Raw genomic sequence first — 16,150 nt, 5'->3', positions numbered from 1 at the left:
CCATTCCACAAAATGGGTCGCATCTGTAGCGTTACCAGGATAAGGTTTCCCTCCTATATCCATATACTACAGACCATTTTGGTTATCACTCAAGACATGATCCACTTGTATGTCATGACATACATATTTGAGTCACATACAGATAACCAAGGATTTTATGTTTATTGATTTGTGGTAAAGCAAATAAAACAAGCAACTGAGCAACCTCTAAGACATGAAGTAAATATCATATATTATACAACACAAGTGTTCGTACAAACTGTTTACAAACTACAGGACACGAGACTTTAGGGCATCAACCCCAACAGTATGAGATACATCTAGTGGAGGATTAATGTAAATGAGATTTAAATTAAGTACCATGGAATAGAAAAAGAACTATGGTTTATATGTTTCATGAGATGAAATATTAAAACTGTAGATTATAAATATAGTATGATAAGTTGGTTATCATTTATATTTATAATAATATTAATTATTGGATAATTAATTTTTTTTCTCTAATAACCAATTGAGTGGGAGGTTATTGGTGGTTCATGGTGATCGTGAGATAAAAGAAAATTTGCTTTCCTAATTTTAGAAAGTTTTTTTTGTCAAAAATTGTTTTGGAGTTTTTTCTCAATCAAAATCTCACGGAATAGAAGTTATCAATTAAATACGATTTACTAAGCGACAGCTTGAGCGAGGTAAACGATTGTGTAGTGTTTTGTAAACGACAGACACATAATTAAGTAATGAGCTAAATGATCGCTTCGCTTTTGCTAGACGATCACTTAGCTTTTACTAAACGATTAGGCATCGACCTATACAATAGGTTCCGTCTTCTCCCACTTGCTCAATCATTTACAAGATTGTTGAATCCTCCTTCGTCTGCCTCAAATCAAGTCCACACAGAGCCCACCCTCTGGATTCTCACACCGAGAAGACCAAGGAAGCCTTCTTGGTGGTGTCATACTCAACTCGACGCCGTTGAGGTTCTGTGGAGGCCGTTCATGCTGTTGGGGTGTTCGTGACTGAGGTGATCGCTGAGGACGAGTGTGCGGTGTTCGTGCTGTGTAGCGGTCGTGTTGTTCGAGCATTCGAGGTTGATGTGTTCGAGCATTCGTGGTCAAGAAGCGTGGAGGCGAGCCTACAAATGTGTGTAGAGATTTCTCTTCTTGATCATTTGTAGTTTCTGCTGTAATTTCTATATTGATTGCATAACCATTTGTCTTTGTTATGCCTATGTTCATATATGATTGTAATTTGGAATGATCTATTCTGCTACTCATGGAAATCCTCGGATTTAATTTCTTTCAATTGGTATCAGAGCCATGTTGTTCTTATATTCCAAATTACAAGTCTGTATTGAACTCATTTTACAGTCGGGGTGGGTTTTTGTATTTCTGTTTAATCGTTAAGTGCATTTGTGGATGAAGTTGATGAATGTTTCAGGTTTAATTGCCTTTTTGTTAAAGCTTTCTTCGATTACAAAGTGTTAATTTATAAGGGCCTCTGTGTTTTTTGGGTGTAATTAACTTGCAATCGAGTATGTAATTCAAAAAGTTTGAGTTCGTCGAGTCGTTTGTGATGAAGTTTCAAAGCATGGAGATGTGGTTCTCAACGAAGAAAAAGATAAAGCGTTGGTCGTATCGTGTAGCCTAAGGTAAACGATCGTTAGGATTTAACTAAGCGATCGTTTAGATTTTTCTAAACGATTATGTAATATTTACTAAACGATTGTTTAGCTAATGCTAAGCGATGGGATAAATCATTTACTCTATCGCGTAGCGTTGGTTACCCGATTGTGTAGGCGTTGGAGGTAGACGATCATAGTGGGAGCATATGATGCTCATCATTTAGTAAAAGGCGCGTGCTAGACGATCGTGTAGTTAGCAAGCCTCATCATTTAGTTACTACTTACACAATTGCACGTATACGATATGAAGGTGCTAGTTAAGCGATCGCTTAGGTGATGGTGCTTCGTGGCATTGTAGTCATTTAGACGATCATGGAAGGCGGGCATTATGCGTAGCGCGCTATACGATCGTGTACCTAAGGCTTCATCACTTAGTAAAAGGTACATGGTCGTGTAGAATTTGCTAAACGGTCGTTTAGCTCTGGGAGCGTTGGTAAATGATAGAGAAAACTGTTGGTTTTATCGTGTAGACAATCGCGGGGAGTTTTGTACAAGATGGTTGGAGACGCAATGCTTTGCCCGAGTGGTTCAAGACTCGGTTCGCCTATTTGAACCGGAGACTCCTTGTTTTTTTTGTAATAGTTAGCTTTAATTTTTGTGTTTTTAAGGCAATTTTACCTGGTTCATCAACATTGGTTTATTATACATGTGATGTATGGTGCTTATATGCCAAAGTATTTGACATATAGTTTAAAACCCACCTTAGGTTGTACAATTATTCATGCATCATGTAATCTAGCATAAAGAAATTACTTGAAAGCATGAGCATGTATCATGAAATATAAGAGTTATATTTAGCATGCAATGAGCATTATCATGCATCATCCTTTTATTATAAATGTTATAGTCTAAGGGTGAATGAAAGCATGTTTTGCTTGTTTCATTGCTATTTTATATAAGTGTTATATAAAAGAAGTAGCAATGAATGAGCAATGCATTGAGCATGGCACTTAGGCTGTTTATAAGCGTTATGAATGTCTTGCATGTGTTAGCATAGCATTGTGGTTATGGTTTCCGTTTATAAGTGTTATAAAGGAAATTAGACCTAAAATCAATAAGAAAGATTTGCTTGCGGACTTAGGGTGAATTCAAGTTTTTTAAAAGGGTTTTAAAATTGGATTGAGATAGACCTAAGTTCAAGTGGTTCAAAAGATTTTAGCAACCTAGATTAATTTTTTTAAAATTGGTTTAATAGGATTAAATTGGTTGGAATAAAAGATTAAATTTGTTTTAAATCTATCTATAATGGACCTTTTGTCTAAGGCGGGTTCTGGCTAGGTTGGGGTTTTTAACTTGACGGAAACATAACACCCCTATCTGGGAACCTACCTGAAAAGGTGAATTAGATAGATTTTCAACAAGCATGCGATGATTTGGTCAAAGACTCCATTAAAGAGTTTAATGGATGATGATCAAAAGTTGTTTAACTATCCAAGATAAATGTTACTCTTGGGAAAACCTAAAAGTCACTTAGTTAAAATCCTTATCCATGTTTTTTCTAAGTAAGCTAAACCTTAGGTTACAAAATACTCAGTGGGAGGAAGAGGCATATCTGATATGTCTATGATTCCACTCCCGTTTCTCCCTGTATGTTCACACCGTGAGATTCATGCTTGGCCTCGTGGTGCCCTAGGAGCATTCCCATTTTGATAGTGTTTGCATGAGTCAATATCAAGATGGACGGAGAGTGTGTTTATAGTAAGTGGGTGAAGGGTGTGTGTCAACACATCCTATGGCCTCTGTCATTGGTTCACACCGTGAGATCATTCTATACTCCATCGTGTCGCCTTTGAGCGTCCCCCTTTGGATGGATTTTGTGCAGTTGGTTAAGATCAAGGTGAACTTCAGAAATGGATAGGGTCGCTTTAGGTTTTGCCCCAATCGGATTTTTTCCCTTCGGAATGGCTTTTTAGGGTGGACTTCTAGGGCCTAAAATGACGGGTTACACTTACTGAAGATTGTTAAATAAGTTAATGATCTCTTGGCCAAATCAATGATGACTAGTCTTTATAGGAGCAAGAGTTGTTCTTGTATTAATAACTGGTTGAAAATTTCTCAATTCAGAGGAGGGATAACTGATCTCCCTTCGACGGCTTTTGTCCTAACCTTTGAAGCGTCATTGCGAAACTAGATGTCACATGGAGTTCATATTAGTTTTGTTAAAACCTTATTGGATGTTGTTTTGTTTTACAACGGGTATTTGCTTAAAACCTAACGTAGGTCAATGTGTTTTTCTTTTCAGCATCTCATTAGTATTTCCGTTTAATGTTTTTAATATGGTTGACTACATACAAAGGAAAGAATCGTATGAAACGTGTTTTGTGGCAAACGACCTCGATCCCACTACTCTCCAAAAGAGGAGACAAGACAATAAATCTGATTTATCGGTCTTGGAGACGTGTTTGGTAGAGAATGATGATTTTGCCTGATCCTAGATTCGGGTGCTACCAATCATGTCAATTCCTCTTACCAAGGATTCAGTTTCTGGAAAACGTTGCCACAGAGAGAGACGATTCTTCGAGTCAGTACTGGTGAGGTTGTTTCAACTGTTGTTGTAGGTAGACTGAAGTTATTTGTTGACAAGAAACGTTATCTGTTATTGATGTTTTTGTAGTTCCTCATATTAAGAGGAACTTAATCTCGGTTTCTTTTCTCATTGAACAAGGCTTTTTGTTTCATTGAACAAGTCTATACAATTTCCTTTTCTGAGAATAAAATGTTTGTTTTAAAAAATGGAATAGAGACTGGTTATGGTTTAATCGAAAATAACTTATATGTACTAAGACCGTTAGTCATAAAAGCTTTGTTTAACACTGAAATATTCAGTATGGAAACAACAGTAAAAAGATCAAAGGTTTCTCCTAAGGAAAACACCCATTCTTGGCATCTTAGGTTAGGTTACATCAACCTCAATAGGATTGAGAAGTTGGTGAAAAGTGGACTTCTAAAGAGTTTAAAAGAAAACTCATTGTCGGTATGTGAATCATGCCTCGAAGGTAAGATGACCAAACAACATTTTACTGGAAAAGGTTACAGAGCCAAGGAAGCCTTGGAGCTTATATATTCAGATCTCTGTGGTCCAATGAATGTTAGAACTCAGGGTGGGTATGAATATTTCATCTCTTTCATAGATGATTATTCAAGGTTTGGGTATCTCTACCTAATGCAACGTAAGTCTAAAGCTCTTGAGTTATGGAAATACCGTAAAGGTAGTTTACGCCACTTCAGGATTTGGGGTTGTCTACACATGTGCTAATGACTAACCCAAAGAAGTTGGAACCGCGTTCAAAGGTTTGCCTCTTTGTAGGCTACCCCAAGGAAACAAGATGTGGATACTTCTATGATCCAAGTGAGAACAAAGTGTTTGTTTCTATAAATGCTATCTTCTTGGAAGAAGACCACATGAGGGATCATAAGTCACAGAGTAAGCTCGTTTTGCGTGAGATCTCTAGTGAGACTGAGACTGCTAAGGGTTCAACAAGAGTTGTTGAACAGACTGATAGATCAACAAGAGTTTTTGAGGTCGAAACGTCCAACAAGCTCAAAAGTTGAGACTGCCTCGACGTAGTAGGAGAGCTATGAACCCACCGGATCGCTACATGGGTTTGACTAAAGCCCAAAAATCATTATGAATGATGGGGTCGAGGATCTGTTGTCTTTTAAGAAAGCAATGGAGGATGTTAACAAAGACGAATGGGTTAAAGCCATGAACCAGAAAATAGAGTCTATGTACTTCGATAACATCTGGGAGCTTGTTGATCCACCTGTTGGGGTGAGACCTATTGGGTGTAAGTAGATCTATAAGCGAAAGAGAGGTGTAGATGGAGAGGTGTAAACCTTTAAGGCTAGACTCGTGGCAAAGGGTTATACTCAGGTTGAGAGAGTTGACTATGAGGAAACTTTCTCACCTGTTGTCATGCTCAAGTCTATCCAGATTCTTCTGTCTATAGCCACATTTTATGATTATGAAATATGGAAAATGGACGTCAAGACTGCCTTTCTTAATGGTAATCTTGAGGAGACCATCTATATAACTCAACCATAGGGGTTCATAATTCCAGATCAAGAGCAAAGAGTTTGCAAGCTTAATAGGTCCATTTATGGGTTGAAACAAGCATCTTGATCTTGGAACATCAAATTTGACACTATTGTCAAGTCTTTTGGCTTTGATCAGAACATTGATGAGCTTTGTGTATACAAGAAGATCATTAACAACTCAGTAGCTTTCTTGGTATTGTATGTGGATGATATCCTACTCATTGGGAATAATGTAGGGTATCTGATTAACATTAAGAAATGGCTAGCTGCCCAGTTCCAAATGAAAAGATTTGGGTGAGACACAGTATGTTTTAGGGATCCAGATCATTCAGGATCGTAAGAAAAAACGGTTAGCCTTGTCTCAGGCATCATATATTGATCAAATGTTGATTAGGTACATGATGTAGGATTCCAATAGGGGTTTATTACCCTTCAGGCATGGAATCGTTTTGTCTAAGGTCAATGTCCTAAGACACCTCAAGAGGTTGAGGAGATGAGACGGATTCCCTATGCTTTTGCTATAGGAAGCTTGATGTATGCAATGTTGTGTACCATACCCGACATTTGTTATGCAGTAGGGATTGTCAGTCGATATTAGTTTAATCTAGGATTTGATCACTGGACGACGGTCAAGATGATCCTCAAGTATCTTTGACGAACGAAGGACTACATGCTGGTCAGTTTTCACTTTGAATGGAGGGGTTGTAGTCTGATGAAGCATCAAGCAAGGATGGATCGTGGACTCCACTATGAAAGCTGAATACGTAGCACTTGTGAAGCAGCTAAGGAGGCTGTTTGGCTGAGGAAATTCCTTTTAGATTTGAAAGTTGTTCCAAATATGGATTTGTCTATCACTCTTTATTGTGATAACAACGGGGCTATGGCAAATTCGAAGGAGCCTTGAAGTTATCGTTGGGGTAAGCACATTGAACGGAAATATCACCTGATCAGGGAGATTGTGCATCACGGTGATGTGATAGTCATGAAGATCGGATGGAGCACAACGTTGCTGATCCTTTTACAAAGGCCCTCACGGTTAAAGTGTTAGAGGGTCACCTGGAGAGTCTGGGTCTGCGAGACATGCAACATCTTGTTTAGGGCAAGTAGGAGATGATACTAGGGTATGCCCTAGTTTATTGTATATTGTACATTTTTATATTGTATTGTACATTAGTCTCCCGAGTCATTAGAACAAGTGGGAGATTATTGGATTGGTGTCCTAATTCTCCCGGAGTCTCGTTGTTTGTAAAGATACACATTGTTTGATGAATAAAATAATTGTTATTTAATTATGGCATTTCCTCATATCCAATAAACAAAGCTCCGTGGTTATCTTATGTGAACTTAAACATGTATATGTGATATACAAGTGGATTATGACTTAAGTGATAATCTAAATAAGTTTGTAGTATATGGATTAAGGTGGGATACCTGATCCTTGTGACACTACGGATACGGCTCGCTCTGTAGAGGTTTGCAAGTGTTGTAAGCTATTACAGATGGTAGATCCTAACCATTCATGTGGAGACGTGCGAGCGGGGGTGTTCTATACAAAGAGTTTGTATAAGACTTGGATCACGAGATGACTAGACTTTGTATATAACGTCATTGATACTAGAGACTTGCATCTCACCTAAACGACCATATGTGACACCTCAATCCTGAGTGTTTTGAGAACTCCTACCTTTGAGAGCGGTCCTTTGATTAGTATGGGCGAGAGTGGCCAGATTTCCAACTCAACATGCCTATCTTTTTGGGGATTTGTCTGATCTGGGAGCTGGGAACTCAATCTATAAGATGAAATTCACTTATTTCCCGAAACAGGTATAAGTGGAGAGATTACTCCCTTAAGGGTTGATTATGGGACTTGAACATAGTGGCCACAACTTCTCTTTGGAAGAGAGGACTCATTCATAGTAGGACTATGACTTATGTTCATTAGAGAGATCGGTGGTACTTAAGGAGTTAGATATAACTACAGGGGTATAACGGTTATTGGCCCAACTGTACTTATGAGTGATATGTGAAGGGTTGTCGCATTGTTGATTGGTTAAGATGGACATATAATATATCTGTGGTAAGGAGAGTTCAACTGTCGGTCTTTAGTGAAGTGCCTGACAGTTAACGGATGGTGGATCCCATGACTAAATAGTTTAATCAATTATTCACGTATCGTTGGAGCTTCGAGCTACAGGTCCATAAAGTCCCCTTGGTAGCTTAATGGATTCAGTTGAGGATCAGTTCTTGTTGTTGATTTGAAATGTTCAAATTGACAAGAGGTAATTTGATTATATGTGATATGATCGGTATGATGTATGAGATACATCTAGTGGAGGATTAATGTAAATGAGATTTACATTGAGTACCATGGAATAGAAAAAGAACTATGGTTTATATGTTTCATGAGATGAAATATTAAAACTATAGGTTATAAATATAGTATGATAAGTCGGTTATCATTTATATTTATAATAATATTAATTATTGAATAATCAATTCTTTTTCTCTAATAACCAATTGAGTGGAGGTTATTGGTAGTTTATGGTAACCGTGAGATAAAAGGAGAACTGTTTTCCTAATTTTAGAATGTTTTTCTCAATCGAAATCTCACGGAACAGAAGTTGTAAAGTAAATACGATTTACTAAGAAACAACTTGAGCGAGGTAAATGATCGTATAGTATTTTGTAAACGATAGATACGGAACTAAGTAATGAGCTAAACGATCGCTTAGCTTTTGCTAGATGATCGTTTAGCTTTTGCTAAACGATTGGGCATCAACCTATACGATAGGTTCAGTCTTCTCCCACTTGCTCAATCATTTACACGATTGTTGAATCCTCCTTCGTCTGCCTCAAACCAAGTCCACACAGAGCCCACCCTCTGGATTCTCACACCGAGAATACCAAGGAAGCCTTCTTGGTAATGTCATACTCAACTCAACGCCATCGAGGTTCTGTGGAGGCCGTTCGTGCTGTTGGTGTGTTCGTGACCGAGGCAATCGCTGAGGACGAGTGCACGATGTTCGTGTTGTGTAGCGATCGTGTTGTTCGAGTGTTCATGGTTGCTGTGTTCGAGTGTTTGTGATCAAGGAGCGTGGAGGCGAGCCTACAAATATATGTAGAGATTTCTCTTCTTGATCATTTGTAGTTTCATGCTGTAATTTCTGTATTGATTGCATAACCGTGTTTCTCTGTTTATGACTGTAATTTGTAATGTTCATACATGATTGTAATTTGGAATGATCTATTCCGCTGCTCATGGAAATCCTTGGATTAAATTTCTTTCACATTTGTCATTCCGCTCCAAGTTCGTCGTTCCGTTCGTCTTCCATTGTGGTCGCCAATGTTGAAGGTGGAGACAGAGGGTTAGAGAGAGATGACGGAGAGAATGAGGGTTAGAGAGAATGAGTAGGGGGTTTTGAAAAATAATTTTGGGTAAATAAAAATTGTACATGAATCAAGAAATCAATTGAGTTTCCTTTTTTAAGTATGCGTAATTGATTATAGGTTGGGAACAAAAAGTAATTAAACCCTAATATTTAGGTAAATAAGAAGTCAATTCTTGTAAATAATAGAAAAGTTGGACATAAATACAGTATGGGATATTTATTAAGATTTTATGTATTGTTATCCCTTGTGTTTAAGATGGTCCTTCTGGTATGCCATGGACCCAAACTCTATTCCGAAAACAAAGTTGGTCCTCTGATATTTTTTCCACAAAAGATAAATATTACCAATTTAACACCTACCCTTTGCAGAGTTACATAACTTAAAACTCTAAACTGATAATTGTTTCAATTTCGACTCTAAATAATGATAAAAGAACAAACCAATTTAGACCCTCAATTAATATTTCATTTTAGAATCATTAATGCATAATAAATGTCGAGATAGATTTAGTTATAAAATTCTAAATTTTGAATTGATACCGTTATTAGTTCAGAATTTTAACTGATACCTCTCCTAAAGGTTAGAAATATAAATTGTTTTCCCCCACAAATATCATAAAAATTTGCCACTAACACTCTACATGAGTTAGTAAAGCCCTAAGAAGCATAAATAAGAATACAAATACGATGAAATATGACGATATACGAATTTCTAAAAAACTAAAATACGAATACATTGAAGATAATATTATTTTTAGTTAGATTGTGGTTGAGGGATTAGAGAAGATAGTAGAAAAATAGAAGATAAATATTGAAGAATGAAGTTGTGGATGAAGAAGTGTGAATCATGATTTAGATAGTGAGGAAAAAGAGAAAAATGGGGATTTAATTACGTTTCAAAATTCTTTTTAACTTTCTATGTTTTTGTTCTTTATTGTTTTTATCATTTACAATCAATTTTGTTTTGGATTGCTAGATTTTAGTAGACTTTTAAAGAAAATAGGTTGTGAATTGAACTTTTTAAGTGATCGGGCTTAATTTTTTTAAAAAAAACACCAACAAATCCCCTTCACATATCTGTTGTATCTAAAACTTAAAAAGAAAAAAAAATAAAATACTTCAAATCACGTATCAGCACGTATTTGCCACATAACATAATTATGTGCTAACGATCTAGAAATTCTTGGATAGAATCTTCCACCCACTATATTAAAAAATATATATATACAAATTAGTGAATATTCAAATGTAACTTTAAAAAGTTTGACCGTTACACATGGAGAGTTATTATAATGAGGCAGGTAAAAGAATTATTATCTATGTATATAGACCTTTTTTGTATTCAACAAATGTGAAATGATAAGTCCGAACATCATCTAGTAGGTAAAGTGATGTCATCCTAAATGACCATGGTCCAACGCCCACGACTTTCATTGTTCCACAAGAAAAAAAATATGAATAAGAGATCGAAACCTTCAACTTAAAAATGATAATCAGTGTCTTATCCACTTTAAAAACATTAGTTTGAAACTAACTTAAAAATCGAAAATCAAATGGCTACCAAACGGAGCCCTAATAAATTACCATTATCAAACTGACAAATAAAAGTGAATAAAAAAAAAAAAAGGATGAGGTTCTGAATTTTAACATCTTTAACGTTTCATCACCCCCTAATTTCATTTCCTGTAATTAATCAAGGAGTTCAACAAAATGCTGATTGCTGTGTGCATAATTAGAACATAAGGGCAAAAATATTTAAACAATAAATGTGAGAGGTATAGAAAACCCTCCTATAGCTATAACTATAACCAAATAAAACATGTAAAATCTACTTTAAAGAACCATATGTGAAAAGATGGATGAATGAGAAAAAAAGAAAACTCAGCCTGTTCTTCAATGAGGATTGAGGCCTCTAATTTATCTCTGAGAATCGCAATAATGAGGAAATTTGCACTGGCAAGGATCAGTTCTCACCTACAAGAAGACAATGTTTTTCCCTTTATTCAACCATGGAAAGACATGTGAGATGATAAGATGAAATAAAAGATCAACTTTTAGACCACAGAGAATGGTAGAATTTTGCAGCATGATTTAGTCATTCCATCCATCACAAACATTTCAACCAGTCTCCACAGATTCAGTTCCATTATTATCAAAAAGTCTTTCAACATTATAAAGCGGGATGGCCAAAGAAGCATTTCTCAAGCACACACCGCACTTCAAGCAACAAGTTTCTTGGTTTGAATAGCCTTAATATGAATTATACTGAGAAAAAATGGTCTATGGTTTCAGAAGTTTGGTTATGTACCCTTTTATGGCCATAATTGATTTGTGAGTTTTTTAATATTTGTGAATATCCAGACCAACTTACGTGCATCTAGACTAATCTCACGGGATAATCCACCTGATCCTACAACATTTGGGTATCAAAGAAACTTATGCGATATTAAAGCCTTGATAAGTGATCACCGTGAATTGAACTCATTCCCTCTTAGTCCTTTATCAAACTCATACCCTTTATTTACCACTGGACCAACCCGGGATGGTTTGATTGATTTGTGGTTTCATGACCTACATCCTATATGAGCTTCAAAACCCCATGAGCCAAGCACCTCCTTTTTTTTCCTTTTTTTAATACTTTTTTGGTAAAATAAACATTTCATTTGATAAATGAAATCAAGGGAAAACCCAAAATACACAGCTAAAGATGATTACAAAAGAAAGCGCTAATTATTGAGCCAAGCACCTCTTGAGGACTAAAATCTATAGATCGGGCGAGAAAAAGTTAATCGTAGGAGAGACTGGGCATTAAAGTTCACAAAGAGAGAAAGAAGGCTGAACTTTTAAGAGGTGAGCAACTATTCAAACTCAAATGGGAAAAAAGAAACGATATGAGAGCTGACATTTTAAACTCTAACTTCCTCTCTTTACTGTTATATAACCAATTGTCATCATGAACATTATGATTGTGGAGATACAAAAACAATCATGGTGCATCTCATGGTTGAATTCATGGCTAGCAAGGCAATAAGCACTCACCTCTCACCATAGCCATGCGCCTCAATATTAATGGGTCAAACAAGAATAACATGGTCTAGTGATATCATCTAGTTTAACATACATAATGATTTAGAATTGCCACGGGGTAGGATAACTGCCATCTTGGCATCATGGAGAATATAAGCAGGTAAGGTAAGCTCAACAGGTACGAGAGGGAGGGAAAAAACAAATGCATTAAATCTACTTACCTTGCGAAATGTAAAAGAAACCCTCCTAGGACCCCTTCTGATAGCACTGTCCTTCACCATGTCAATCTATTACAGAACATTTACCCAATTTCAACATCATAAATGAGAATAGAACGAGTAAGCATCATTTAACAAGTATATGGTTGAACATGTAAGTGCACAGTTTCTCTCATTCAAAAGCTAAATGATGATGTTATTCAACAATTAAATATCTTCTTAACCACTGAGAATGCTTGGCTGGCACCTTACTGAACACCCAAAAATATGTTTATACCCACGGTATCTAGCCTGATTTACCCTCACTTAACCTATCCAACAAGAATATAATTTCATCCTCTACAACATTTGAAATGACAAGAGTTTGTGAATACGATTATCATAAGTAGATGCCTATCAAAATATTACAAAGACATCCAAATATATAGCTCATCCTCACCCACTGGCTGAACTATTTGAAAATAAGCTACTAGACCAATTCGTAGCTGTTAACATGTGAAGGGCTTGGCCAATTTATTTATAAACTGGTAGCGAGATAACAAGGAAGTTTTGAGAGCTTCCCACCTCTCCTAATTCTCAAAGAGAACGCAACAAAGGTTCTCCAAAAAGATACCCTCCTCTCACAATGCTTATTGAACTAATCTCCATACTAATGAGCCCCACATGCCCCTTACAATTTCTCACGCCCTCATTTCTTTCCCAACTTGCTTACAAGAAAACACGTGTATGATTGGATTCCTATCAACATGTATAATTACATGTTCTACAAATTCGTAAATCAACCCCACTAAAGCAACAATTGCTCCTGGATGGTCTGATATACCTTGTGGTGAGGAATGTAATGATGCCAAGCATAACGTGCCTCTCCAGACAGTAGGAGCATAGACCGAGGTGGAAGGTAAATGACTCTCCTCAGATAATTTGAATCGTTTACAGAATTCTCCATTTTCAAATCTACACTTGAAGGGCATTTGTGCCAAGTGCCTTCGGGATATCTCCTAAACTCCATAATGCATGGCCCTGCTAAGGAAAGGCTGAAAATTAATCCTTCAAATGCAGAATGGGTGTCTATATGAGGGGACAAACCCACCCCAGGTGGGTATTCATTAACCTGTAATGTGGTATTGATTTCAGTCTCATACTAAACATGACAACAACTTCAGATAGCATAAAAGCGGAAGCATGGAAAACAAAACCATCATAAGACTCAGATAGCAAAAGCTACAATCTCAATTTTCAAAGATTGCACAAGAAATAAACCAACTACAAGCAACCAAGTTTAGAGTAATTCATAAAAAACAGAGAGCCTACCGTCAATTGGTCAAGAGAAGCATCTGCAACATCCTCAGCATTTGGAAACATGGAGATCCTATCAACTACATGGGAAACGAATGATGGAAGTTCCCCCAACTGATGTTTAGTATTAACATTCCTCGTCTAAAAAAAAAACAGACACAGACAAAACCAACTGATTTTCAGTACTCGCAATCCTGACATTGCACAGTCATTCAGTAAAACAGAAATTAGGAAGAAGGAAAAGACAAAATAAGTTCTGCCACTTACTTGATAACAAAACTCATACCCATAATGCTGAACTCTACGTTTCGCCAGATTACTCCAAGGCCGAGCATCGACTTCCATGAGCAAATCCTTCAAAAGCACAAAAAACCAATAACAACGGAACAAAGGGAGAAAAAAGATAAAACCGAATCCTTCTCCAGTCCCGTCCTCATAATCCGACTAAAACGCTCACCTCCTCTTCCTTAGCATTGACGAAGTCGTGCAATAAGAAAAGTCCGGGAATGTCCAGCTCCGAAGCCGACAAAGAAACCGAGACAGAATCATTGGGGTGCGAAATGGATGGTCTGATGATCGAATAACGTATGTGCAAAGTCCGGCCTCCGAGAAGAGGGCAAAGGCGGCCGTGTAGCGCTTCAAGAGCGGCTCGGGCGCTGGATTCTTCGGAAAAACATACGATGACGCGAGCGCCGGTTTCGTCGGCGGCGTGGACACCTTTCACGAGCCCAAAACCGCCGAAAACCGCTGCAATTGTGCGGTGGCTGATTCCGACGGCCGGTCCACAGTTTGCAACGTAGAGATTAGGGCTAGAAGAAGAAGATCCATTATCTTCCTTTGGCCGGCGGAATTTTGGCAATTCCATTGGCGGGGGAAGAGAAGGATTTGGAGAAGGGGAAAAAAATAAATATAAACTAAAATTAATACACCAATTCGATTGGAGGGAAAAATTGGCGGGCGTGTGTGTTTCTTCAGTAGCTTGGAGAAAATTGCCCTACTGATAAATGTCTCGCTTTTTAAAAACTATTGTAAATTGACATTTTACTGATATCATGCATGTGTAATATTATTGATTTGCCATTCTTCAATGACTTTTTCTTCTCTTCTCGACCAACTTCTTTAGCTTCAGTGACTTCCTTTTTTTTTCCTCTCCTCTTCTTTTCTTCTTCGGTGAGCAACTTTGACGAAGACTATTTTTTCTTTTTTTTACCACACACGATTTTCAATCACTACAAGAATTCTGGACTTTAATGTCAATTTAAAACGAACAATAAAAGGTTTTAATGTCGGTTGAATCGACATGGAAGATCGTGTTACAAAAGGTCTTTAATGTTGGTTTTAAATTGACATTGTACACCATTTTCAATGTCGGTTTAAGACGATGTTAAAGACCTTTTATAACATGATCTTCAATATTAGTTGTCAACCGACATTAAAGCCTTTTAATGTCAATTTTAAACTGACATTAAAGCCTAGAATTATTGTTCGTTTTTTAAAAATGCCATGTCCAATCCATTTTTAATGTCGGTCAAAAAGTTAAAATTGTGGCGGTCAAAAAGTTAAAAACGTCATTATAATAATTTGTCCACAAACAAAGATTGTTTTTATATATTAAGATCTCAACAAACACACAAATTTAAATCTAAGTCTTGCTCACAAAGTACAAATAATAGTCAACTCCCAAAGAGAATAACAAAATTTATACTTACAAAGCAGTAGTTGGCTGCTTACGTATCAAAAAAATCCCAAAATAAAATCTTAATTGCGTTTGTATATACAACTTAACTTTCAACAAATACAAAAAATTAACTAAAGATTGAGAGAGCTGGTTATATACTTTGGAGTGTCATTATTATCCCAAAAAATCTACAAAGAAGATGTGCTTACTTAAGTATATAAAATCAAGAATAATTTACAAATAAATGAATCATACTAAAAGAAATTACATGAAGTATGGAAACTATATTTATACAAACTTACCAAAAGGAATGAGTGCAAAACTTGCTATTCTTTTCTCTATTCTATGGTTGAGTTTGTTATCCCCTCTATCTAGAACCTCTTTGTATTCGTGCGAGCGATACCATATGAGAGTGTATAAATAAACAAATATAAGTTGCGTTAATATGAGCAATTTATAAATAACGAAAAAAATGAACTCAACCCATTAACAACTACCATAGTTGTACAATCATCATTGCAATGATCCTAAATTTCAATGTTAAACTAAGGAACATTACCATATTTTAACCTACAACTAACTTTATAACTCTTATGTTTTAAAAAAATTTCAGCAACATAACAACACTACCACAACAATACAAAAAAAAAAATACTTTAACACCTATTCAAAGAAATGCACTTCCAACAATATTCAAACAAAAATCTTCTCTCAACAAAACTGTATTTACATAGTGATTCGACTTATTTCTCTTTCCAGGAACTTAGATTGCCAGGTTAGAGGTAGAGGTTATCTTGGGCTCCATATGTTTAAGAGAGAGAAAAAG

General features: G+C 36.5%; 1 protein-coding gene across 1 annotated transcript; it reads right to left on the bottom strand.

Moving 5' to 3' along the window:
• Nucleotides 1-10,746: 10,746 nt before the first annotated feature.
• Nucleotides 10,747-14,783, bottom strand: LOC120085248 (RNA-binding (RRM/RBD/RNP motifs) family protein). The gene is made up of 6 exons (XM_039041151.2): nt 14,104-14,783; nt 13,914-14,000; nt 13,662-13,787; nt 13,174-13,461; nt 12,354-12,419; nt 10,747-11,079 (listed from the first exon to the last, which is right to left on the bottom strand). The coding sequence occupies exons 1-6, from the start codon at nt 14,509-14,511 to the stop codon at nt 11,023-11,025; spliced, it is 1,032 nt and encodes a 343-aa protein (XP_038897079.1). The 5' UTR covers nt 14,512-14,783; the 3' UTR covers nt 10,747-11,022.
• Nucleotides 14,784-16,150: the final 1,367 nt, after the last annotated feature.

The sequence above is a fragment of the Benincasa hispida genome, chromosome 9, assembly GCF_027475165.1.
Source record: "Benincasa hispida cultivar pf3 chromosome 9, pf3_genome.v1.1, whole genome shotgun sequence".
Classification (NCBI taxonomy): Eukaryota; Viridiplantae; Streptophyta; class Magnoliopsida; order Cucurbitales; family Cucurbitaceae; genus Benincasa; species Benincasa hispida.
Note: the sequence above shows the minus strand (reverse complement) of the source record. Positions and strands in the feature narration are given on the sequence as shown.

Coding starts and splice junctions, on each gene's coding strand:
- LOC120085248 (XM_039041151.2), bottom strand. CDS start 14,511: ATGGAATTGCCAAAATTCCGCCGGCCAAAGGAAGATAATGGATCTTCT. Junction 13,462..13,661: donor CTTCTCTTGACCAATTGACG/GTAGGCTCTCTG, acceptor ACCACATTACAG/GTTAATGAATACCCACCTGG. Junction 11,080..12,353: donor TTTCTTTTACATTTCGCAAG/GTAAGTAGATTT, acceptor GTCTTCTTGTAG/GTGAGAACTGATCCTTGCCA.